We start from the raw sequence: 26,316 nt of genomic DNA, 5'->3' as shown, positions 1-26,316 counted from the left end.
TTAATTGGTCTCTTCGTTTCGTTGTAGCCCCGCCCATATTTCGGTTTACTGAATTGTAGTGGTTTACGCCGCTGTCAATCTACGCTGGTGCCTCGTCTCTTTCAACGGCTGGCCAGCTCCTTTCAGGAATGTAAAGCTGGCAGCGGCGCCATGATTGTTGCTGGCAGGGTATGAGTCACTAGGGTGTGGCGCTGTCCCCATGCCCCCCCTCAGTATTGTTAACGCTGCCTCCTCTTCCCCCTCCCTCTCCTCTTAGACGGGTGGCGCACTTCTCTTCCAGCCGGCATCACTCGCAGCTCCTTCTGTCTTGCCGGTCACTGCCCCTTCCCTCATTCGACAGCCGCCATGGAGGATCAGTCCCCGTTCATATCGTCCAGCAATAGCGGTCTTAACCCGTATGGGTCGCCAGACGATGAACAGCCAGAGTTGGATAGGAAGCGCTGGGAAGAGCTGGATGTGCTGGATCTGACCGGAGGAGCTGGGGGGTTTCCACCTAGCAGCCAGCCGCACCGTGTCCGGGATCAGGAGGAAGAGGAGGATGAGAAGCCCAGCTATTCTGACAGCCTGGAGCCTTCACCCGAGGAAGAAGAGCCCAGCAGCATCAGCAGCGACCAGCCCGCTGCCTCTGTAGTACCCAGCGCCCCCATGGAGGAGGAGGAGGAAGATGAGAGGCCCACCGTGCCCAGCAGGGGCCCCACCGGCTCTGTGGGTGAGTAACCCCCGCCTACATTTTAGGGCTAGACATCCCAGCACCAGGCAGACACGTGTCAGCTCCATCAGCCTCCGATTCTGAAGGTCACCCCAATGCAGGGGATGAATGACCCCCCCCAGGTGGCAAATACCCCCCCCCCCCAAATGCCACCTCCCTCTGTTAGATGTGGCTTCCGTTGGGGGTATTTCTCGCTGCGTTAATACGAATGATGTGTATGTGTTATATCCCAGATATGAAACAGTCGCTTGGATAAAGCTGCGCTGGGGTGTTATCACCTTATTACCCGAGTGGATCAATGCATGAAATGTGACAGCCAGGCTAATGGAGCATCACGTGGTCACAGATGGCTCTATTTGCCCCATAGGTGCCCTGTAGTATTGATGTGCGATCACCTATTAGAGATCAGGTGCATCGGCCCCGCCATGTCTCTGAATACAGACCGTGCTTTGTGTCTGTTGGTTGCCCACCCTCCTGGCTTGTGGTGCTGCGCAGCTGTTTGCTGCCCATCCTACCCTGGTGAGGATGACTTGTAGATGCCCTCCCTGGTTCTGATGGGAGGGGTATGGTCAGTGAGTGCGCATAATGGATATTTTTTCTGCCGGGGTGGGGTCTGATGTGTGCCAACTGCCTAGAAAAACCTGATTCCCAGCAGAGGCAGTCTTTGGGCCAGGGGGGGCGTGTGGCTGGTGTCGGCTGCTCCATCACTCCCCCCCCACACACCATGCGTCTATGACTGGGCACAATCATATCTCTTTCTGCACTCGGTCACCGCGTGCAGCAGTGTGCGGCGTCCTGGGTCGGCCAGTTCTTTGGGGGTAGAATGTATGTACGGTGGCCTGTGCTATCCCACGAAGGCCTTTTCGTGTATTCTATACGTTGACCTCCGCTGTTGACCTATAAATAGATGTTTACGTTTTTGGCAGCTCTTGCGTGTCAATACGTGATGGGAGAGCCAGCACACCTATTTGTGGTATGTCATGTATGTACTTGGTGAGTGCAGAAGGAAAGCATGTTGTATGAAGAGTGTTGGTGGTTCCATCCCACACAGAAGAGACTGTCTGGAGCGCACGTTTCCTTCGCTCCCTCGTATTTGGAAAGGTGTGGTGGTCTGATTCAGGTTACCATCAAGTCACCGCATATTCCTTAAATAGGTGCCTCTTGTAGATATAATTACTGTTAATTTCACTCCCAAGGAATGTGAGAAAGTGGACATCTTGTTTTAGTTTAGGCAAATCTGGCTACCTGTAGCCTCTCTAGCGTTCTTCTGGAAAGCATAGCATGGGGACTAAGTAACTTGCGCCAGTACTATTCCCACCATCCTCAACTGGCTGAGGTTGGAAGTCCGTTCCTTGGCTTGGAACCTCTCGGCAGCTGCTGTTTGGCTGCCGTGATGACTTCAGAACCTCACAAGGCTTGAAGGGAATTTAGCTGCCGCATCAGAAGATCGCAGACGCAGAATTATAGCCTCGCTCTATTATGTCTGGCAACGAGTTCTGAGAGACAATGAGTTCTTGTACTCAGCCGATGCCCAAGAGACTGGATGTGCTCTGCCGTTATGCAGCTCATCACATTTATTTCCAGCAAGTTCGGTGCTGCGCAGATTATTCTTTCAATCAGGGTGGGTCGGGCCTTTAGTTTTGGGGAAAATTTACATTGTTTAAGAATATTCTATTAGTGAGATTTCTGAAAGCTTTAGGGATTCTAAACATACCGTTGTGCTTTGTAGTTATACAATGTAGCAGGTCTGATTTATTTTTAGTGTGTGTATGCGCAGTATGTATAGATGATCATGACTCAGACTCTATCATGGAGTTACTCAACATCCCGCTGTGACTCTTTGAAGAGTAATGAAAGCTGCTGTACATTATCGCGTAACATTTCCTAGAAAGGACTTTTTCCCCCCTATGCAGACCAACCACGTGTCCGCTGCCTGTAACATACGCTGTTCATTTCCAGCACAATATGCCATTGTCCAGTGTGGACTTTACGCCAGAAGTGTTTATCTCCTGGGGCTTCGGTTCTCGTTTAGTGTTTAGGGATATAGATATGCAGTCAGAAGTTCTCGGATTAGCAGCCAGAATGGCATACACCAGCAAACCTTTCCTGAGTGTAAAACCATATGATGTCATCGATGAACTGCCTCTAACTCGGTATAAAGCCCGGCTCTTCCACTCCGTATAAGACTGTGTGTGGCCCTAATTTAATCTAAATGTCACGAGTGTTATCTTTGGGGGATGTTTAATCCCCTGGCTGCCACAGGAAATGCAGACGGTTCATCGCTGTCAGACGACGGGTTAAAGGAAAGCTTTGATCTTATGCTGGTTAAGCCCTGGCTGTCATTTGCTTTGGAAGTCTTACAAATTGCCAAAGTCCCGGACTCGGACCTGCGCATGCATAGAGATGAAGCATAAACATGCTTATTTCTGCACACACTTCGAACAGCACAGTGCCTTTTGAAACCTATTCTTCTGTGATCCTCCTGTTGATGCCGTGTGGCCGAGTATGTCCTCCCGAATCACATGCCTGCATTTAACCAATGAGCCGGCAGGATCCATAGGTTGTCGGGAACGAATATTGCTGGAAAGCTTTTGGGCTTTACTCCCATGGCAGGAGATTTTGGTATGGTTCAAACTCCTTTACTTCACCATGCATTATAAAGGGCCACCCCAGCAAATAATCTTTGGCCCTGCATGATTCGGTAAATTTCAAGAACTCTGCCTTATTTAAATATGCTTTATACAGGGCCATCCGATCTATTCTTGGAGGAGACGCAGACTGGGGTTGGTCCTTCAAGATATAACATCTCCTGCTCCTACTCCTCATTGCTGAATAAGCCACTTTTAAGTTCCTCTCTATTATTAATAGATTTATTAATAATTTACAGGTTATAATGTTACTCTCCTCATTGGAAAATAGTTGCGCCTGAAACAGGTTAAAAAATATTAACTTAAGTATTGGAAACAACCTTGTATGCCCAGATTGATGGTAGACTTGGTAGGTAGAGAAGCTTCCACCTATAGTTCCCCTGGCTCCTTATCATACCGCCAGTGGTAAACGGTAGAATGACTCGGTTTTAATTACCCAACCAGACTAAAGTCAGTAAAGTACTGGATTTCATTACAATTTCCATAAAGAATCAGCTCAGTGGAGGTAATTTGGAGGCTGATCAACTCTCAATGTAAGTTAACATCGCTAGCTCCAACCCTATGAAGTAATAACTAATTGCCCGTATTGTAATGCCTCCCATTGCTGTATCTTTCTATAATGTCCCATTGCTCAGTGAGTTGTTGGCGCATTGAAAGTCACCCAAAATGTCATGACTGAGAGAGGTGTCTGCAGATAAAGGGTGTGGATTGGACCAAGATTTGTTTTTTTGACCGTGCCAACCTACCATGTACAGCACTCAAGAAAGGAGATCGTTCTCCTCTAAGGCTCTCTAGAAAATGGATTAATGCGAAGTGTTTGGCTTACATTAAAATATGGGGGTTCTCGACATGGCTGTCATTGTCTTTCTTGTTAACGAGAGATCCCTTTACTTTGTAAATACTAATATTTTAGAATTACCAGCATAAATGCTCATTCAAGTGTCAAGCGCAGCATAAGGGCCAAAAATGGGCCAGGAATTTGGGGTATTCTAGCTTTTAGCAATTGCATTGCAGTAAAATGGATTAAGTTGATCCTTCCTTCTGTTCGGAGCCCTTGAGGCCTGGAGCTTAACGCCTATTACTTGGTGGTCCAAGATATGATGGACTAGACCTCACAGAAGTAGCTGTGTAAATCATATTACTTTACAAATATACCGACGGACTGAGAAGTGAGACGTTACGGTGGGAGACGGTTGAATGTGGAAATCATGCGATGGGAGGATGGACGTTCCCCAAAAACCCTGGGTGAGGACTGCAGACAAAGGAGAGTCTAATAAGCGGCGGTAACGTTGCTTAGGATAGGATAGCCCGAGAGGTGGATGTCAGAGCAGAGGACAGGCAGAGGTACCAGGTATACATCATACAGGGACAGACAAGCTCTCCCTGCTGCAAAAGCTCACCGGGGTAGGCCCTTCATATAATGTATAGTGAAGTTAGGAGTCTAAAACACAACTCTCCTGACATCCTTCCCTTTAGTGGATAAACCCCAACCCTATATGATGTATAGATACACATTATACATGGCCAGCAAGTTTTCTCTCAATCATCCCTGTGCGGTTCATAGATTAGTGGTTATCAAATAGTTTGAGTGTTCGTGGTGAGCACCGATACAGATGGCACTACTGCTGGGAAGCCATGGCCACTACTCTATAGGGCAAAATAGCCATTTCTGTTGGTGGATTTTATGCTTGCTGTCCAGTCCTGTATGTATAAAACATAAGGGACCCTGACCCCCTGGCTCTCCAAAACCTCATCTGCAGGTTCTTACCTGCACTTGTTCGGGAGGACACCATGAGCTGGATTGTCTGTAGGGAGCTGGGGCTTGTAGGCCTTCCACTTTTTCCAGCCAGACATCTGGCCCTCAGGTGCTCTGACCACCCCAATCGTAATACACCGATACCCACAATGGGTCAGTTGCCTCCCTCGCTACAAGCACTGTAGCCACTTGAATAGAAATCTGATATTTAGGATGTCTATGGCAACCTCCTCGTAATGAACAGGATCCCAATTTTCTGTGCCTTTTCGCCCGTCACTCAAAACAAACATCTTAAAGATGGAACCCCATGTAAAAAATGTTTCTTTGTGTATTAAATACAGTGTTCTGCGCAGTATACATTGTACTCTGTGTCCAGTGCTGAAAACATGGCACAGTATCGCGTTGGGAAGGGTTGGCCGTTGGCTTTCCGAGGCGTGAGTAGAACCGGTAGCGGGGAGTTCATTGACACATTATTCTCGCTCGGTCGGGATTGTGGCAGCTGCAGTGTCGCCTTTCACACTTCTAGTGTAACAGATGACTGACGTGCACCTTCTATTTTATTTACAGGGCAAACATTTTTAGCCAGGTGGCTTCCAGGAGAAGGTAAACTAACTAAAAAATAAATCACTAAAAAAATCAGCTAATCAGAATTAATAATCAAAATATAATTTTTGATGATTCAGACAACTTGATTATGTATTTCAATCAACAATTGCCCTTTTAATTTTCTAAGACTTTTTATAAACTCTATTGAGGATATTTCTCCTCGGTCCATTTGTCAATCTGTGGGTTATGCAAAATTCAATAGAACATGAAAAAAAAGATAATTCTCCTTTTTTTATTTTTCATAATCGTTTCAGTGTAATGGTGAAGAAATATTCTGGTTTTTCTTTTTATTATAAGTTGTATCACTGATCTCATTATATTGCGATGCGTTTTTTGCTTTTTATTATATTAATTACAAGAAATTTACAAAAGATGAACGAGAACAAAACCTAAATGGCCAGTCGTAGAAGCTGCACAAATGTTACGGTAAATTAAATAATTAAAGAGTGTTTGACCTTTGAATGTAGACGTCCTGACATGAGCACATCGGCAACCATTAGCCATAGTATGCATGTCAGAGCGGCCATCTGCTGCCAGGAAGATCACTTGGATGTTCTTGAAGAGGAAAAAATATACATAATAAGATGCGAATCCATGATTTCACTGATGAGGGGTCTTACCTGCTCAGCTTGCCTACAAGAAGGTGTGAGTTGACCCTGCGTAATACATGCATATTGTTGGGTTCTTGCAGACCTGGCTGTGCGTTATTACGGGCCGTTTGCCAGCACTACAGTTAGATTTGGTACGGCCAACCCATCGATTTTTAATCAGATGCCCTTCTACTTGGTTTGGGCTTCCATGTCTAGCTGGTGGCCGGCCTGCCCTGTCTGTAAGCCTTACAGGGTTGTTTCAGCCATTATAGGCGCTGTAACGCGTACGGCAGCAGAGTGTCGCCCTTAGATTGTTTTACCCCCTGTAAATGCATGGAAGCGTTCATTAGAAGTCCCTGAAGCTGTGCCAGAAATGCATTCTGCGTAACGCTGGGCTCGTGTAAGGATTCTGGCCGTCGGTCCGCCCCAGCACGGGGTGATGTTCCCAGGGAGATACGAGACCCCCATATGCATGATGCTTTGAGCAGCTACGACTCACGCAAGTAGTGTGGGGGGGATATGTTGCAGTAATTGAGGGTTTTAGATTTTTTTTGTTAAACCTAAATAAATGAGAATATCAGGAAATATTTATACACACATATACAAAAGATGGCGTTGACACTTGGTGGTGTGTTGCTTACGTTTACTCTGTTTAGTACAGTAAGGTGTGGGTCTTAGGCCAGACTTTCGCTCACTGCTTATGTATAGATGTTAAATAGAAAATATCTGTTCTTTCGGGTATTTTCCAGTTTAAATACTTTTTAGCCTTTTTCCCCCCATCTGGGGAAAAGAAGTCTTTCCTTAAATACAATGGCGATGCACAAAAAAGTAAGCGGCCGCTCAAACCTTTCATGGGGAGAAGATCTTCCTCTGGCTTTCCTTACAGTCTATGGATCGTACGCTGTTACATGGAGAGGGGGGTATCTTGCCTCTCGATGAAAGGGGCTTCCTCCCTTCCCGGTTGATTATCCGTGTGTATTTGGATCTTGACGGCGTGTAATGCTTGGTATATATATATATAGTTTTACTGAAATGCTGTTCCCCATGTTGGGTCTCCCTATGCAGCACCACAATGTTATGTTTTTTTTACCGAAATATTAGCCCAAAATACGGACGTCCCCAGACCTTCACGTTAATTCCTGAAACACACGTTCGTTGAGGGGTCGCCTCGTTTTGAATGTACCCTAAAGACCTATTCTGGATTCTTGCTTGCATGATCTGTCTGTGCTGCTTAACGTCTGCTGAGGTCTTGTTGTGTTTGTTTTTCAGATGAGAACCTCTTTCCTCTTACCGCTGCATCTGCACCTCTGATGCACTCCTCTGCAGGCAAGTTCTTTCCGCTATCCTGTACTTAGTCTCTACCGCATTAACCCTCTAACGCTAATATCCCTGTTTCACTGTGCCTTGCAATTTTCATGTCGGCTAAGTGTGTTTAAAGGGGAACTCTCGCCATTTTTATGACATTATCACATTAAAAGTTCCAAAAATCCTGTGCTGTACGCTTCTGGTGCATATTAGCCTCCGTTATAACTATAAGCCCACGGTCTACCAGAGAAACTCCCTGACTCCTTACCTGTGGTCAACAACACAATGGCTGATTAACCACCCAGCCAGTTGCTCTGGAAGTCTGTGTAGGAACAGACTTCATTAACACTGCCGTAAAGAATCGTCTCAGTGTAGTGACTGTGCAGGGAAAGTCACATGACTCATAGCAGGGGCATCCCCCCGTCTGTAGAGGAAGCTTATTGGAACAAACAACAGGCTTTTCTCAATGCCAACCTACTTGACTTTATACAGCACTGGATTGTATCGGACTTCCCCTTCAAACATGCGTAGAAATCGCTTTACTTTCTTACTGTAGTAAAACATAGCAGAGAAAAAAACGTTTCCATCTCCCATACTATGAACTGCACTTAAAATATAAATAACGCACTTAAATATCCTGCGTTCACTACATTACTGTAGCGTTTATATGCAGACATGGACCTTTTGAGGAGGATCTCTTTAGAACTAGTAACCGGGTAATGCTGCAACACAGAAGATGGCACGTCAGACATCTGTCATTTATGCAATTAGGGGAATCACCATGGCAATGGGTCCTAAACCCTGCAAAATGATCTGTAAATAAGTCAATAAATCTTGATGTTTTTCCACCTATTAACCTTGATTTTCAAGGTTTTACCTACTGATGTCCACACAGCCAAATTGTCCTCCATTTTGAGCTAGAACTACTCATTTTGTTAATTGGACAACTTAGAATCAAAGTGAACGTTTTGTGGTCCTGATAATTTTATTGCACTTTCTTTAACACTCTGTTGCTTTTTCTTTGCATTAATATTCCTGTCAACTGTCTGCAACTTATAACTTTACTTTCTGGTCACAGACAAAGTACTGGACTTGCCGCAGACTTATAGCGCTATGTCAGCTGGCCAAGAGGAACTTGCATCTATGCTGCTTGAGCCTGCTACTTCCGCCCCTTCTTTGTCTCCTCTATCTGCTGATTCCTTTAAAGAACACATATCTTCTGTCGCTTTTCACGCTGATTTAACCCCGCCGGAAGCTTTGCAAGGATCCATTAGTGATACGCACGCGGTAGCAAGGTCCGTAGGTGAGCTTGGATTCCATGAGAAGTTAGTTGGCGTCACAGAGACCGATCACGCGGAGGTGGCGTTCCAGAAGCAAGCAAAGGAAGACTTGATCTTCTCCGAAAGGGGTTATGTCGTTGAACATCCTACGTCTCAGCAAGAGACGGCATCTGAAGACAGCTCGCAGTACTACGCGCAGTCTGCAAAAGAAATGTTTTCGGGAATGCTCAAGTCTGTCGGGCCACCGAGCGAGGCGTTCTCTGAAATCAAAGAAGCACGTGATGAGCAGTATGCTGACTTCAAACCGTTTGAGAGCACGCGGTCAGGTGATGTTGGCGCTGTGAAGTTCGATAGTAATGTATACAGTCTAAACTTAGAAAGTGTAAAAGAGCCAGAGAGAAAGTACGAGGAAGATAAATTGGATCTGTCTGACGATATTACTCCAGTGACTCCGGTGTCCCCGATTCCTGCAGAGTCCCCAGACTATGAAATGCTTCCTCCTCTGGACCAGAGCCCGCTGACTGATTTAGGGGACAGTCCCATTTTAGGAAATAAAACGGATGAGAAGAAGATGGCGGAAGCTGAAGCTCGAGTAACATCAGATCCTATAGCAAATCTTGCAACCCTAAACCCGTTCTTTGAACATGTGGGCCAGGACTATGTCACTACTGGGGCTACCACTGAAGTTCCTCTGGTCCAAGCGACCAGCAAGCCAGAAGGGCTCACTCCTGACATTGTACAAGAAGCATATGAAAGCGAAGCCCATGATACTGGCGTGACCAAACTTGGCTACGAGTCAAAAATTGATTTGGTGCAAACAGCAGCTAAATCGGTACAGGAAAGTGTTACTCCAACAGCTCAAGCTCCTGCGCTGTTCGAAGGCACAGAGTCCGTGTCTTCACCAGTACTGCCTGATATAGTTATGGAAGCGCCTTTAACATCTGCTTCCGTTGGGTTAGAGTCCGGTGTGTTCCAACCAGATGTTTCGCCCATGGGAAGTGCACCTGTTAGCGAGGAGAAGATAAAGTTTGAGTCTGAGAAGCCTCCTTCTTACGAAGAAGCTGTACGTAAAACAGTGTCACCGGAACAGGCCAAAGCTGCCCCAAGTGTGGAAGAGAAGAGGGAGTCACCAGTGGAAGTAGAGGCGCCCTACATATCCATAGCTTGCGACCTAATAAAAGAAACTATCCCAACTGAGTCTTCTGCACCGGCTCTTTCCAAAGCGATACACGATGACTTTGAGTCCCAGTTTATTCAGCATTTTGATGATAGTTCACCAGAATCTGAACCCAGTGAACCATCGTATAAGCACTGGGAGCCTGAGGCGCCTGCGTTTGTTTCAGGTAACGTTGGGGACTCTATAGTAGGCAGTGTAAAGGCTCCAGAAAATATATTTGAAAGTGATTTACAGTTTAAGGAGCCTTCCGCAAATAAAGCTTATTTGGAATCTTATCAACCAGAGTCAAACATTTTCCAAGATTCTGCTGATACTTTGTCTACAGGACCGAGTACAGAAGCAGTCAAAGAGAAAGATAAGCCTTTGCAGATGGAAGAGTTTGGAATGGGCTTCAGTTCGGGCAAGACACCCAGTCCCAAGTATTCACCTGGGGTGGAATTGGCACACCTTGAAAGCTCATTACCAGGTTCACCAGCAGAAGACCTTACACCCAAAGCTCCCTGTGGTGTGCTGGAAGAACCCAAACTGCCAGAGAAACCAATTATTAAAGACATCCCCAGCTTTGAGAAAAACGAAGACCTGTATTCAGCCCTGTCCTCGGATCAGACTCACGACAAGAAAGATAAGCCGCTCCAAGGCCCGGATGAGTCGAATGATTTCGCTAAAGCTATCGATCTCACAACTAAGGAGGATTCCTTGAAGCCTAAAGAACCTGTTGCTAAACCCCTGCCTCCCTCAAAGAAAGAAGAGCTCAGCATTCCTTCTACACAAGAGAAAAAGGAAGTCAAAGATCCCGAAGTAGCTGCTACTGCTACACCTGCTTTCAAGAATTCAGGTAACAAAGGGTTTCTTTCTACACGGCACGGTGCTTATCGCAAAATAATGTAATGTTTAGTTTAGAAACAGGGTTGATTTGTAACATGACTACTTACCCTTACACGAGGCGGCTCTTTTCCTATTAGTTTGGTGCGTGTTTTCGTATGAATAGGCAGTCAGCTGCTGCTTTTGAATTCTGAGTCCAGAAAGTTTAAGCCTGTTCTCCTGGGATTTGTTTTCTATTTTCAAAAGAGCCCCGGGGATCCCAGTTGTCTTTGTTGTTGGTGAGCGTTGCTTCTCTGGAGGACTTTGCTAATAAACAAGGGCAAATAGATTGTCAGCGAGTGGAATCTCTCACTGGGTTTGTTTTGAGTTCGGTTCCATCGTTGGCCTGGATACCGGTGACCGTTTTGTTTCTGCTTTTCCTCTTCACATAACTGTTTTATATAGATAAGGATGTGCTTGTTGGGCAAAGCCTTTTAAAAGTGGAACTGTCACTTCAGCATTCTACATTCTGAAGTTTAGTGTACAAAGACCTAAATCAGGGTGTTTTTATAGGTAGGTATGGGAATCTTATTGTACTTTATGAGCTGTGTTAATGTATACTGTACATGTACATTAATCTTTATGTGCTATGGCGCCATCTAGTGGCGCGGAATGACTTCTACAACATACTGAATTGTCCTTTCTATTGGTGGCCTCTGATGCTGAATAATGTTCAGAATTATTGCTTTACGCTATTTTACTCTCGATTTGCTATTTTAATGGCATATTGCAGTTAACAAAAATAATAGATAAAATCTCTTACCCAAATTGGTGAAAAATCTTCCTACCAAAACTGTAAATGTGTAATATCGGCACTTTGCTGGTTCTTATTATAAATACTAAAATATGTTGGCGATGCCTGTGTCGGGTACTGCCTGGTAGCGCTGTGCTGGCAACTCAAGGTTACTATGGCAACAAAGCCACTTCCGAGAGAAATCCCGTTCTGTACATTATGAACTTGAAAGGCTTAACTGCAGCCAGCAGTGAAAAGAATGGTTATTGTTTTGAAGATATGCTATTCACGAAGGGCCCAGTCTGAGTATTCCCCTTCGTTAAATAACGCTGTCAGTCCTCAGAGGAAGACGAAACCCGTTTTAGCAGACTGAGCGTGAAACCCTAGTTCTAAAACTAGTTACAGCCCTTTGTTTCCTCTTGTGAAATTATTACAAATATGATTACGGCGAGACAGCCTCTCCCACCTACAGGACAACCGAAAATAACTAATACTCGTATGGAACTGGTGTAACGTTTATCGGCATTAACGGGACAGCACTGATCTTTGGACCCGCGCTGTTACGGAATGTTAAGTAACACTTCATCTGGTTAGGCTTCCAAACTGCTGCCCCAGTACATCGATTTTAGTTTTTTAGATTAAAAGGATATATGAAACTGTAATGTATAAAGTATCTGTTTTACAGCTAAGCGTCCTAAGCTGCTTGAAGCAGCCAATCAATGGCAGGAAATCCCTCCCGTTGAAATAAATCGCTGAGTTTTGTGCGCATGCGCACAATGTGCTGCATAGACCCCCACCTGAGCCAGTGACTGGAGAGGAGTATATCGCACGCATGGAGATGCATTCGCTGATCACATCTCCTGCACGGCATTAGGGGTGGATGCATATGTGGGGATTTTAGACACTTTTAAAAATGTCCCTTTAAAACAAAAGAGTTCTACATAGTTTGCCTCGGCTCACACGGCATCAGGCCAGGAATACAGTGAGAAACGTGGGCAGTGTTTTCATAGAACATTGACATTTACAATAGATGTGATAGATCGTTCTGTTGGAAATGTTGTGCATGCGCGGCCCCTGCTGTACCTGCTCTGGTGCTGTAGCAGCCATTCAGCGATCTGCCGCGTAAGAAGCTTTGTGTGAATAACGAGCGCTCGGCATTAGTAGCCAGGTTACGGCTTGGGTTGCATCACCCCGGCAGTCAGATGACCCTTGGGCGGTGGAGCGAAGCGTGATCAGTCTGCAAGGCTGTCCATAGTTCACTTTGGGAGAGCGCAGACTCCAGTCCCCCGCTCCCGAGGAGACATGCAGCAAGAGAGCTTGGAGAAGAGATCCGAGATGGCGTGTGTGCCGAGCCGCTGGAGGCAGACCGGTGGGTAGCAGATGCTTTACGTGTATCTTTTGTGTGTGAACGGCATAGACAGAGTCACAGTCCTTCTAGAATACAAGAGTTCTCGCCTTCAGCTCTCTGTGACGGTACCTTATAGCTGTATTAATATTATATAGTCCTGCTAGTGTCGGTGCTGGTTCCTCTCTCAAGAGAAAAGCTGCTAACCTAAGGGTTAATCTCTGCTAACCGGAGGTTAGACTGTCGCTGCCGTCAAAAGTAATATAGTTAATAGAAAAACAATCTGAGCTTTTCATGTAACCATGGAGAAGTTGTGTGTCCGTTATGCGGTATAGAGAAGTTTATTAAAGTGTATTTAAAAAAAAAATATATATATATAATTTATTAGTGCATTCTTCTAAATTTTACTCTCCAATACTTTTTTTTCTTTCTCTTTCTGATAACCGAGCTTTTTCATAGAGGTCGTTGTGTTGATAATGTGCCGCAGTTTTTGCTGTAGATTACAAGCAAGCTTTTCCTTCGCAGCAGTCATGGAAGAAACCTCTAAACTAATATTTTTTGTAGATTAAACTTTTTTTATATACAAAAAAGTTTAAACACGATGTGCCGTAATGTGACTTTTGGCGTATGATGTGCTGCGACACCGACCGATCTACTGGGACAAAGGTCGGGCGCTTGCAGCGCTCCGTGTCTGGAGCAAATGTTACGGCTAATCTTATCGAACCATCGGCAGTGCTGTGTAAGCCCAAGGACATGTCTAAGAGGCGTTACTACGAGTCATCCGTACTACATAGAGACCAGGGGATGACTTAGAAAGGAACACAACTTCTCTGGTGAGGGGTCACATGTCTGCCATAAAATGCTTTGCCAACATGGATGTTATAGTTTTCAGGAACTTCTATGGGCAAAATTCCTTGACAATTATAAGCAGTAAAGTGCCCCATACAATAACATAACACGATATGCTGTATTTATCGGCGTATACCACTCTCCGGGGTATAACACGCGCCCTCCCCAGGACCGGAAGTGAGGGAGACGCGGCTGCAAATTGTGCAGCTCTAGGGTTCATCGGCGTATAACACGCAGGTAGGGTTTCAGCTTCGTATTTTAGTTATAAAAGTGCGTGTTACACGCCGATAAATACCGTATTCCGATAGTAAATGTAATGATGCACACAATAGGAAGTAGGCAGGCACCACGGGAGGGAAGTTGCCTTCCTCTAGCGGATATATTTTATCCCTTCATTTATTGCATTAGTAAATGTGTATGATCTAGGAGAGTATTGTTAGACAGCAGGTTGCGAAGTCTGAAACACCACCCTTCTTAGTACCACTAAACCCCACCACAAAGTAACTGTTAAACACCTTTGTGTATAAAACATACACTGTGAATAAAGACATTGATGATCGTTTTGCTTTAAGTCCTCTCGGATACACGTCTTGAAACTTATGGTTAAAGGTGCTCTATACCATAATTTGGGATGTATCCCCTTGGCACGCCGTGGCGCCAGTTGTGAGTGTGTTTGCTTGTGCAGGCACCGGGGTGCCCATTGACCATGGTGTGACTGGGCCAGATGCTCTTGGTTTGGATGACGTTCCTGTACTGTGTTTTAAGCCAAACTGAACCTGGCTCACAGTGCCCCTAGTGGCACCAGCTGTTCATGGCATCCATCAGTACATGCACATTGGTTCACATGCTGGGTTGGCTTCTGGCTTACTTTGAACCAAGTGGCGCCCTGTCTTGCTGCTGGCACACGGGAGGGCCATGACCATTTAATAGCAGGGGCTTAACACTGAGAAGGTTTCCTCTCCTTGCCTGAGAAATGCTTATTTCATTACTTTTATTACAGACCCACAAGAAAGGCTCCTCCACACCTTGAATCTGCTTGTACTAAATCAAAAAAAAAAAAAAAAAGACATAATGTGTTCAATAAACGAAGCGGCTCGGTCAGGAGTACCGGGTATATACTGATGGCTGTTCATAGACTGCGATCTCCTCCCCGGTGTGTTTCATACAGCTCTCCCAGTGACTGACTGGTAAATCAGCCATTGGTCAGTGTGGGGTCTGGGGGGCGTGTCCTGCCCGGGGCTGACTCACCAGCAGGCAGATCTGGGTCTGACCTCCTGTGTGATCTGGTAGGAAGGGAATAGAAGGACTCGGTCAGCTGTGCAGCGTCTGGGTGCGAGCAGCTCATGATGGATTCCCAAACCGGTCAGTGTCACTCCGTGAGTCCCCGGGCTTTCTGCGATGGTGGATTCACTATTACTACGGATGAGTTTCTGTGAAATAATTTGTTTTATTTATATTTGTGTAAAGCTTGGTAATTTCTCTTTTTGTGTAATCGCGTACTTTATGCAGTAATCTTTTTTTATATATTATTATACGCTGTTGCGAGCGCAGTGAGCCAGGTTTAGTTGCAGCCGGCGTTGCTGGATGAGCTTTACATGTAAGGCATAAGATGCTAAGGCTGCTATATTTAGCCCGAGCAGATGCCACTTTCTTCTCGCTCGCTTATTAAATGTCGGCAGCCGCAGTGGCTTGACTTAAAGTCCTGATTTTCATTAAATGTAAAAGTCCCTTTTCCTTATGTGACTTTAACAAAAAAAAGTGTGATACCATAAGGAACCCTCGCCTTGTTTATTGATTCTTTATTAAAGTCCTAAGATCCTTCTCTGAAACCATGTTGTACGGTTAGACATGTGTGCCTTTTTGTAACAAATGGTTACTTTTTAACTATTTTGCTTTGTGAGCCACATTAACAGGGGCCATTCACAGCCAGCATGTGCTCCAGGGCTGTGTGCAGCTCCATCCCCTGGCATGATGAATGGGCTGTGGGGGAGGGGAGGCAGCTAGTCCATTTAACCCCCCCCCCACACACCATGAGATGTGACTTCAGCCACCAGTATACTGAAGAGCCTGCCAGTGCCTGTGTGCTACTTATAATATTATAAAGAACTTAATGGACAATCAGTCCGTGTCAGACGCTGCAGAGGGGACCAGTCCTCCTTGGGATTCCTTAAAAGATTAGCATAAGGCTAATTAATTTGGGTATAACAGATTTGTATGCTGCATCTTAAGTTTCCAAATGTGTATAAATCTATATAATATACACAGACCTTTTATGCTTCCCATGGAAGCAGCTGTTGTACCTTCCTGTCCTCAGGGTTTAGGTAATTATCACTTCCTGTCCCCAGGGTTTGGGTAATTATCACTTCCTGTTGCTCTCGTTTTGTTAATGTCGGCCTTTGGTGGAAGGTGATTTGTTAGGCCGGCTCTGGAGAGAGAGAAGTGGTATCGGGATGGGACGTGCTGTCATATGCTGGTGTCGTCTTCTTCTTCCCCCATGTCTGAGTAAAGTGGCCCCTTCATTTTGAACACTGTCTCCAGTGATGGCCACGTCGAGTGGTACGTGTTACAGGTCGTCCTGCAGCGAGCAGCGAAGTGTCCGTTCGGATTCCTGCCGCATGATTCCGGTTTCTCATGGCACCGCTCTGGTTTGGGTGTGGAGCTCCGTCTGCTTAATACATGCGTTCCTTGCACATGCTTAGAACCCGCACCAAACACTAGTAACAGATCGCTGCCGTGTTCTACCCGCGCTGCATGATGGCCGTGACGAAATGCCTTCCCTCCTTAAATAAAGGCCGGTAGGGACACTTTGGAAAGTCCTGTGAGAGAAGAGCTTCATTCGCTTCTGAGCGACTGGTTAGAATCGCTGGCAAACCGTTTTCCGGCAGTGAAGCCGCTCTGCGTCGTTACCGTCTCTCGCCTCCTGTTGCCGTTTCGGGGGTTTAATGGTAAAATGGTGTATGTAAGGTCTGAGCGTATAGGGTTACTCCCTGCTGTAGGAGCCGTTGCCAGCATGCGGTCGGATCTCGTGTTCAGTTGCTCCTACTTGGCAGCGCAGCGATGAAGAACATTTAGGCCTCTGTTTCGAGGAGCGCGGATTAACACTTTGAAGTCGCTTATTAAGCATTCTCTATCACGGGGTCTGCAGATTATTCTCATGTTATGGCGCTGCACATGCCCAACAAATAACTAATTAAATATCTAGATACTCCTATAGAATTCCTTGCATACAAACAACGTTCTGCTCGTTCCGTCTCATATAGTCTGCTTTTAGCATAACGATATTCAGTCGAACTATATGCGGGAAAAGCTGAGATGGCGGAATAATCCTGCGGATTCTGGAAACGGATGTGATGTCATAACTTGCGCGGAGCCTTTGGATGCGGTCTGGAGGCTCACGCCTTGACACAGTCCTCTATGGTATAAATGGGCCGGTTGGGGAGATCTCTCCGGTAACCAACCCCTTGAGCCGCAGCAAAGTGGGGGCCCTGATCTGCCCCTGTTTTGTGGCTTAGAATACAGCACTGGGGGCTCTTCGCTTTAAAACCCTTCTCTGTTCGGCGTCCTGTTTTTTTTTTTTTATTATCATTGAAGGGTTTTGTGTATCTAGAATCATCCACGTTCCTTTTATTTTCAGTCTCTTTATTTTCGAGGCTGATATAGTAAAAGTTGTATAGCGTGGGGTTGTAAAGGCTCGGACGCGTGTCGCGGGTCACACAGGACAGGTACAGGGTGTGCTGCTGCTGCTGCGATGAATCGCTGGGCTTTTCGGGTTTTTTTGACGTTTGGCATTCTCCATGCGCGGCAGGAGTCATCGCCATGTTTATCTTACTGCGAGCGAAACCATATTTAGTAGCAAACCAGGCACACGGTGCGGCACTCAGAACCGTTTCACACAACTTTCTCTTATAAGCCGTCCATCTGGGTAACGTTAATTGTGAATTCGTGTTAGAGATCATACAGCCTTGGCTATAAGTAAGAGGCAGACCTGCTAAGAAGTCCTGTTGTATAGGAAATAACTTGGATGATAAGTTGGTCCTCACCGGTATCCTGAAACTGTCAAGGCAGCCCCTGCTAGCGTACCGCTCTGAGGTAGTCGGAGGGGGGCTGAGCATACGCGGTAGAGTACACCGTCAGTAATGTATCTGCTGGTAATATCCTTCCTAGTGTCTGCTCTTCCAATGTTCTTTCATTTTCACATCCAAACGCATTAATAGTCATTAACTTTCACTTGTCTACATGAGCGCCCTAGGTCAGAGCTTCATAATAATAATAATAATAATAATAATAATAATTAATACATTGACTGCCAACAAATTACACAGCTCTGTACAAACAGTCCTCCTATGTTGTGAAACGCATCGGGTGCTTGGCCTGGTCACACTTGGTTTTGTTCTGTGTTTATCTTCTGGATTTTGAGCTGACTTTTTTCTTTTTTGTGTCTATCGAAGGGGGGGTGAATTCAGCGTACAAAAGAAGTGTACATGGTTAGTGCTTGGCTTGAGTTGATGTTAGTACAGGGCTCGTGATGGGCATTTGCTTGATTTCTGGTAGAAACCTAGAATTTTGGCCTCTCTAGTCTGTCCTAGAGCCATACCTTACTCCTTGTCTCATCTTAGGTTCAGGATAACCAAATGCCCATCCTATGCATGTTTAAATACTGTACAAACCTCTAGCCCTACTACGGGGAGCCTTTTCCATGCATCTACCACCCTTTCAACCAGTATTGTGTGAATACTACGCACGCAGGTCGTAATAATAATTCCCCCTTCACCAAGCATGGGGGAAAGCATTGTATGTGACGGCCAGCTGCCCTTTCTTCCGTCTTTCGGGTAATGTGTAATTGGAGGGCTAACAATGGCTCTGTGTTTTCATTAATAGTATTGCAGGCCTCGTGTTGACACGGTTCTAACGCTCCATGTTTGCTTTTCTCCCTTGCTAGCGGTTGACCTCATTTATTGGCGAGACATTAAGAAGTCAGGAGTTGTGTTCGGTGCCAGCTTGTTCCTGCTGCTCTCCCTGACGGTTTTCAGCATTGTCAGCGTGGCCGCGTACATCGCCTTGGCCCTGCTCTCCGTTTCCATCAGTTTTAGAATATACAAAGGCGTTCTTCAGGCCATCCAGAAGTCAGACGAAGGACACCCATTCCGGTAAGTTTTTGTAAGATTTGCACATTTTATGCTCGTGGCTGAGCCTGTGACACCAGGCGATCTCAGACAATCCCTAAAACCCGATATGCCTGCCAGGGGGATCATAGGACGTCCCCAAATAAACTGTGCTCCTCACTGCCTGCAAAAGAGGGACATCGAGACAGTGCTTGTAGATTGGGACTGTCCTACAAAAAAGGGTTGGGAGGTATAGTCGTGCATTTTATGATGGTTCTTCCTCTTATATGATCTTTGTCAACTAAACTCATCTTCTGCTAGGCTAGGAGGTGGGCAAAGAGGCATATGGGGGATTCTGGAGAGCCATTTACAAGGTGGACCATGGATATGGACTGTCCCTCTTAACATTCTACACACAGCTTGATAATAATACACTGCTTTTATGTAGTAGTCGCTATCCTGATTTAGTGGCATCCCGGTGATATATGTTGGAAGATTGTTTATGTAGAAACTACCTAGTCTGAAGTCTAGCTGGAGGTTGACTGCGCAGAGGAGATGCTTGCTGCCCCCGTAGAGAGCAGCTTACCAAAGTGCCCTCTGATCGCACTTACCCAGGTCTCTCCCCTCCTCCTCCCTGATCACTGATTGGCTGCTTGAAGGAGTCGGTGACGGGAAAGCTCTCCTGTTAAAATAAATCGTAGCGGTTTCCCTGCATGCGCACAGGAGTGCCAGTGCTGGAGCAGGCTGGAGGAGAGTATATCGCATGCATGGAGATGCGTTCAGCTTGGGACATAGCTGAGGGCTGGGGAAAGGGACAGATAAATCTGCATATGAATATGATATATTGCTTCTATTGCCTGCAGAATATAATATAACAGTATATTAATGTGCTCGGAGCAGTTGGTTGTCCTCTGAAGCACCTCTTAAGGTTCCTTTCTATCATCCTGAAGAACATATGTTCCACATATAGCACCAAAACCTAAAAGTGGGTATAGATGTCGGCACCTTCCATCTTTGCGAGTGCAGACATACTGATGAGTTAAGTAGAAGCTGGTGGGCTTTCTCAAGGTCATACGCACACGGTATTCATTACTCACTTGACCCTCTTCAGCTCTAGTACCTAAAATAACTATTTGGAACGTATGCTTCGAGAATTCTAGCTTCCATTTTGCCCATTCATTTCCCCGTAAGCTTTACTCTCCCACAATATCCGTGCAAGAAATGCTTAAATTTGACTGATTTCACCAAATGCTAGCAGTCGCTGTGCGCATGAGACCAGCGGAGCTCTGCCGTGTCGGCCATGGTACTCGGCATGGAAGCGCGTTCAGCCGGAATGTGTTCTGTTTTATTGGTAAAGGCGTAGTATTTCCGTTTAGTATCTGATCCCACAACGGACAGAAGGCCACCAGATTCTATTTTAGAAGGGATGGTGAACACCGCCCTTTTCATCATCTCTTGTACAGCGCTGCAGAATATGATGGCGCTATATAAAACGATAATCTATCAGTATATATTTATGTGCTGACGATTTACTAGTAAAATGTATAGGTAGGGCTAGGTATTGCGTAATGTGCCGTGCCTGGTGGCACCCATGTACTTCATAGGGCTAATTATAAATGAAGACCATTTTATTCTGGTATGATTTGCTTTTATAAAGAACGCCTACATAGTGTTGGAGTTGAGGAACACAGCAGATAAGAACCATTTGGCCGATCTCTCATACGCCCCTTCTCCTGTATAGATGACTCGAGGGTTAACTTACCACCCGGGTGTGAGTAGACCGAGGGCTGTAGATCTCATTCCGTTTCGGTTCTCGTCTGGTTATTGAGAAATCTGAAGGGTTGCGCCACTTAGACGTCAGCTCTTTCCAGACGGGGATCGAGCAGTTGTCTCTGTGAGTCCCCGCAGATGTCTCATTTTACACAGCGAAGTATTTTTGGAAACAAAACCTCAGAGCGTCCCGGGGTGGGAGTCGAGTTTGCTGGAGAGGTTAAGAGTTAGTGTCATAGTTCATAATTTTTATTGGTTCCACCTCGACAACGCTAAAATACAATACAGTGCTGTACACTAGTCACGGAGATAGCTTTAGTGGCAGATTTGGGTGCGATTAAGTAAAAATCCCAGCCTGTTTTATTTCTTCTACATTCTTGTACCGCTGGGCAGTCATTGTGATACCGTCTTGTTTTATTGTCACCATTAAGCAATGAGTTGAGTGCAATTAAAACATTGATCTCTGAATGATCAGGACTCCTGTCTTTCTTAGATCCTACCTGGAGTCCAGTGTTGCCGTGTCTGAAGACGTTGTCCAGAAGTACAGTAATGTTGCCATGAACCATATTAACTGCACCATCAAGGAGCTAAGACGCCTCTTCCTTGTAGAAGATCTGGTGGATTCCCTGAAGGTAGGTTACAAACACTTCATCCTTCATGCTTTGACACTCATCAATATGTAAATGGAAGGGGTTGCAGACCCTTGGGGTGAATTTCAGACCCTGGCAGTAAGGGATTTGGAGTGACATTGCCATAAATGCCCCCCCTGACCGTTTGCTGGCCTGTATAGGCGGAAGGCGGCATTTCTTGCCCATGACTCCTTTTGAGGATCCAGCAGAGTAGCGGCTGGGCTTGGCTGTCACGGATGGCCGTATTGTTAGAGCAGACAATGCCCCACATGCCGAGTTAGCAGAGCAGAAGAGGGGGCTTTGCGTCTGTCCTTTTAGATGCTGCGGTATCGTCGGATTACTAGCCCTGGACTTCTGCATCTATTCCTGTTCATTTGACATCCTATACGCCGGTGGAGCGCAGAGAAAGTGATTAGGCAAGCTGACAAGAGTGTTCGTGTTCTCAGACTTGTTTAAAGGTCACGAGTCTGTCTTAGGGTAGCCAGGACACGGGAAGCAGTGTGTGTGCGTATGAATGACACGGTGAATGATCTGTGATGTACAGCAGAGTCTGCTCGGCAGAATAAAACTGCTTTTCACAAGGGAGCCTCGGCAGGGTTTATAAAGAGGCAACCCAGGAAGTGCTTGTGTGGCCCTGTATAGTGTATGGTTAAATCAGTGAGATTTATTCAGTCATTCGACACATCAGATTATACATGATACAGGACCCGCTCACAGCTCAGCGCTTCCTGCTGGAGGAACCTGCCAGAGCTGGCCTTTCATAATAGCTCTCCCCTCAGCTCTCCCCCTGGTGAATAAGGCGCAGCGTACGTCAGTCAGTCGTTGTGAATGACTGAACAGTAAGCTGCCTTTTTATATATATATATATATATATATATTATAGTAAAGGTCCTCTCGTGTAGCCCCCTGTACACGCCTGCATGTTAGAATTGCCACTTCACTTGGCACTAGCTATGGAATTGCTGGTTTACGCCACAAATGAAATCACGTGCCCGCGTAGCAGAGTAGTTCTGCAGAGGGCCTGTCCCATCCATTTGCACCGGTGAACATGTGCAGCGTTTACTCTGCAAACCTTGGTATCTCTGCTTTTCCAAAACGTTTCCGTTTCTATATAATAATAAAAAAAATTGTACCAATAAAAGCAGATTCCGGGGCACCGGCCTGTTTCCCCGAGGCGTGTTGCGTGTTCGTGAGCATGTTTGCCGTATTCACTAATCTCCTTGTGTTCAGTTCGCAGTGTTGATGTGGGTGTTCACCTATATCGGTGCCTTGTTCAATGGCCTGACTTTGCTGATTTTGGGTGAGTATTCCGGGCTTTGTGTCCGTGTCGTGTTATATGTTGGTGTCCCAGCGCTACGTGAACATGTCTGTCGTTTTTGTCACAAGAGAAGGGTTAGAAAACATGAAGGCGAGGGATCGTCTGGGTTTTAACATCAATGCTGTTTTCTGTCCTTCCCTGCAGTCATAGAATATATTTCATTCATTCTCATGATCTTTATTGATTTTATATAGCTGCATCTTATTCTGCGGCGTAGTACAATGGATAAGCAAACATCTGACAGCACTCCTATTGCTCGAAGGCTAGCTGCCAGGCATTGGATAGCAATAACGACGATGCCCCTACCTGCTGACGGATGTTAGATATGGGGTTTTGACTACGAGCCATTTTAATTTTATTGCTACACAAGAACATATGTGCCTGCAGGCGGGTAGTCGAACGCAACCTCGAGCCACCGGGGGCCTGCTGTGTCGCAGGATCATTTTTTTTAAAAGCTACTTTTGTTCTTAAGCCGTCTGGAAAGCCAGCGATTTAATAATAAAATATCCTGTTATCCGGTCTAAACGCTGTCTCTTCTCTCCTTTAGCTCTGATTTCCCTGTTCAGTGTTCCAGTTATTTATGAAAGACATCAGGTAAAATATTTCGCTGTCTTCCAGGTGATGACGTTGGCTCTTTCTCTGCTAGACCTCATATTTATCAGAGTTGTTGCTCGTCCCTGGGCCGTTTTTATTACTTAAAGGGGAACCCTAATTTATCTTAATTAATAGTATAAAAAGTAAGTTTAATTTTTTTTTAAATGTGCTCTAGTTTAGTGTTTTCAGGCAGCTGCTTATTAGCCGTTTGTGCGTGTCCTGGTTTGGTTATGTTGGCCTAATCTATTAGAGAAGCACTCTGATTCCTTATAATACTGCCTATGGGAGATAGACTTGGTAATTAAGTCTGAGCCGGTCTGACACTCTAATGATGGTCTGTGGAGAGGCGGACTTCATTAGCATCGCCATAAAGCGTCAGCTCAGTGTGGTGTTTGAGCAGAGTGGCTGCCTCCAGGTCTGCAGATAGGGAAGATAATGCATTACTGTGTACCACACTGGGGTTTATGTTTCTCTTTAAACTCGCTGCTGCCCGCATGCAGGTCATTCTAAAACATTTCTTGGTGTGGAAGTGGACGTTACATGCTTACCTGTCTAAATAAAATGTTTTATTTGCAGACTCAAGTTGATCACTACCTAGCGCTCGTCAACAAGAATGTTAAAAATATCACAGATATGTAAGTATTTTGTGACGATTTGTGTGATTGGAACCTGCATGTTTATTATACAGAGAGGAATGAAAGTGCTGTCGTGAGACAGGATCATAAAATGTCCCGGGGTGACTGTTCTAGAGCAGGTTCTAGGTGGATAAAATGTCTCTGGCGATGAAGGGAGTTTTCTTCCGTTAGGTCATCAACCACATTTACTACACCTTGTCCTTCCAACATGAAGTTGGCCAAGAGTAGTAGACTCATTTGTACCTTATGCGTGATATTACTATAACACAACACACGCACATCATACAATGCCCGGTTATACACGCGTGTGGCCATCGAAGGCAAAGACTCATTCTGACTCTGCAAATCCACGTGATTGCTCATCTGGCACTCAATGGTGTTTACACGTGAAAGTATCTTGGGTCTGAAATATATTATTCTGGATAGAGCTGACTTTGGTGAAATAAGGCTTTCTGTTTGGCTGTAGTAACAGAAGCCCCTTCCAGACCTCCGCACAGGGCAGTGCGTTGGCTTTAAGCTCGCTATATTGTAATAATGCAAGCGGCGGGCTGGTGGAGATCGGCTGCGTCACGGGCAGATATATTCTGCAGAAACGGAAAGGCTGACTAATTAGGACTTTTATTTTCATGGAAAGTGTGAGTTCTCTTTTCATTCCCAATGTTAACCCATTCTCCTCTCCTTTCCTTTTCAGGGTCGTTGCAAAGATCCCTGGGCTGAAACGCAAAGCTGAATAAGAAGAAACTACTAATTGTTTGCTGCAGATACCAATAGGAGCCTCAGTTTTTGGGCGCTGTGTTTTCGGATCACACGGGGTGGGTCAGGGAAAGACAAACCTTGACGTTGCAGGGCAATTTCACAGATCTCTCTTTTGTTTTTTTGTTTTTTGTTTTCGCGACGCAGTGTTTTGAGGAAGGAACAACCGTTTTACTGCCGTGTGTTTTCATTCTAAGTATTGTAAGCTGCTATGTATGGATTTGAAACTATTTCTCTGTTTCTCCTGTGTGAAGCACCATTTAATACAGAACAATTTTTTTTAGCATGCTGTATATTGTGCTTCAGACGTAGTCTTACTGCGCTTTCATGGGCATAATGTTAGTCGCCACATTTGCACTGTGTACGATTGATCAGTAAGTAGAGATTTGATGCAAACTTCCTGTAAGGGCCACTTCGTGCCGGGTTGGAGTTTTGGGCGCATTGGACTTATGCCCTTTAAACCCACCCTACACCGAATGGGCTCACATAACGTTAACGAAACCCCTAAGTCGTACCTTCAAGCAGCTCCAAGAGGTATTGCTTCTGTTTGGTATGATGGTAACTATATTGTGATTTTATTGTTTTATCAATTGCCAATATCTATAGTGTTTTCGGAAAGCATAGCTATTCAAGTGGCTCCACAGTGCTTTCAGGTTTTTTTTTTTTTTCTTGTTTTTTAGAAAAAGAAAAATGACATTCTAACAGCCGGCTTTATAGCACATACTCTTAAACACTAGTGTATGTTAATTAAACAAATATTACAGTAAATTAACGTATATAGAAATAATTGGAAACTGCATGTTTTTGCTCACTGGTTGGTTTTGCACAAACTTTTACAGTCACTTGAACTTTTTTCTTTGTGGACCCCATACCAGACACCGCAGATTTGTTTGGGTAGAAGTCCAACTCGTTGCAAGAACGTGCCGCGTATAACAGCCGCAGTTTTATGTGCTGAAGCAAGTCTCTGGAATGCATTGTGATATGTAAAAAAAAAAACAAAAACAAAACCCAAGTATCAATAAAGCTTGTAGACCTTACCCGGCTTCTCATTCATTGACTAAATCGTTCTTCAACGCAAAATGATCTGGTTCATTAACACAACTACCCTGAGTTCCGCTTTCAGAATGTAATTAATGGATTAGAGTTTGAATGGAATTATACTGGAGGGATGTGGTTTAAATGTTAGAAGGGAACTCTTTTTATGTACATGGTATAGTTTATGTAGGGTACCTAGTAATATAAGGTCGGTGTTCCTGGTGCCCCCCATGCACGCAGGCTGCTGTATTTTCTTCACTGCGATCCAGCATCTTCTCTTCCTGCTGGAATGGACAGATGTCACGCGACGTCAGGTGCCCCTTTTTGCAGCCTATTGGTTACACACAGGGTGTTTAACTCTGCTTGCGGATATTTATGTAGTAACGCCGCACATGACATTGCATATAAAGTATGCTGTAGTGTTCTGTGCCCCAGCAGGTGTGTACTCGAGAGAAACATAAAGGTGAACCATGGGGATTTAAAGGGACGCTCCAGCCATCATACACACTTTGTATAGGACAGCTGTATGTTTCCTTTTTCATGCTGCCTCCCTTCCAATGTATGAGGGGTAGGGGGTGTCACGGACGCACTCTACTCCAAGCGTGCGCGTGACGTGGTTCT

General features: G+C 45.3%; 1 protein-coding gene across 6 annotated transcripts; it reads left to right on the top strand.

Moving 5' to 3' along the window:
• The first annotated feature begins 201 nt into the window (after positions 1 to 201).
• Positions 202 to 25,697, top strand: RTN4 (reticulon 4). Of its 6 annotated transcripts, XM_053458588.1 has the most exons (10): positions 203 to 709; positions 7,579 to 7,635; positions 8,693 to 10,237; positions 10,397 to 10,906; positions 18,799 to 19,006; positions 21,225 to 21,363; positions 22,591 to 22,660; positions 23,226 to 23,272; positions 23,849 to 23,907; positions 24,599 to 25,697. In XM_053458588.1, the coding sequence occupies exons 1-10, from the start codon at positions 346 to 348 to the stop codon at positions 24,639 to 24,641; spliced, it is 3,042 nt and encodes a 1,013-aa protein (XP_053314563.1). In that variant the 5' UTR covers positions 203 to 345; the 3' UTR covers positions 24,642 to 25,697. The 6 variants fall into 6 exon arrangements, with proteins under 6 accessions (XP_053314562.1, XP_053314563.1, XP_053314565.1 ...); XM_053458587.1 differs by having other exon boundaries at positions 202 to 709; positions 8,693 to 10,906; XM_053458590.1 differs by lacking the exons at positions 7,579 to 7,635; positions 8,693 to 10,237; positions 10,397 to 10,906 and adding an exon at positions 5,681 to 5,716 and having other exon boundaries at positions 235 to 709.
• The last annotated feature ends 619 nt before the right edge of the window (positions 25,698 to 26,316 follow it).

The sequence above is a fragment of the Spea bombifrons genome, chromosome 3, assembly GCF_027358695.1.
Source record: "Spea bombifrons isolate aSpeBom1 chromosome 3, aSpeBom1.2.pri, whole genome shotgun sequence".
NCBI lineage: Eukaryota > Metazoa > Chordata > Amphibia > Anura > Pelobatidae > Spea > Spea bombifrons.
Note: the sequence above shows the minus strand (reverse complement) of the source record. Positions and strands in the feature narration are given on the sequence as shown.

What these genes read in the sequence shown, in the direction of transcription:
- RTN4 (XM_053458587.1), top strand. Translation starts at nt 346, where the DNA reads ATGGAGGATCAGTCCCCGTTCATATCGTCCAGCAATAGCGGTCTTAAC. An exon ending in GACGAAGGACACCCATTCCG is followed by an intron (nt 19,007 to 21,224) that starts GTAAGTTTTTGT and finishes TGTCTTTCTTAG; the next exon opens with ATCCTACCTGGAGTCCAGTG. An exon ending in CCTGACTTTGCTGATTTTGG is followed by an intron (nt 22,661 to 23,225) that starts GTGAGTATTCCG and finishes TCTCTCCTTTAG; the next exon opens with CTCTGATTTCCCTGTTCAGT.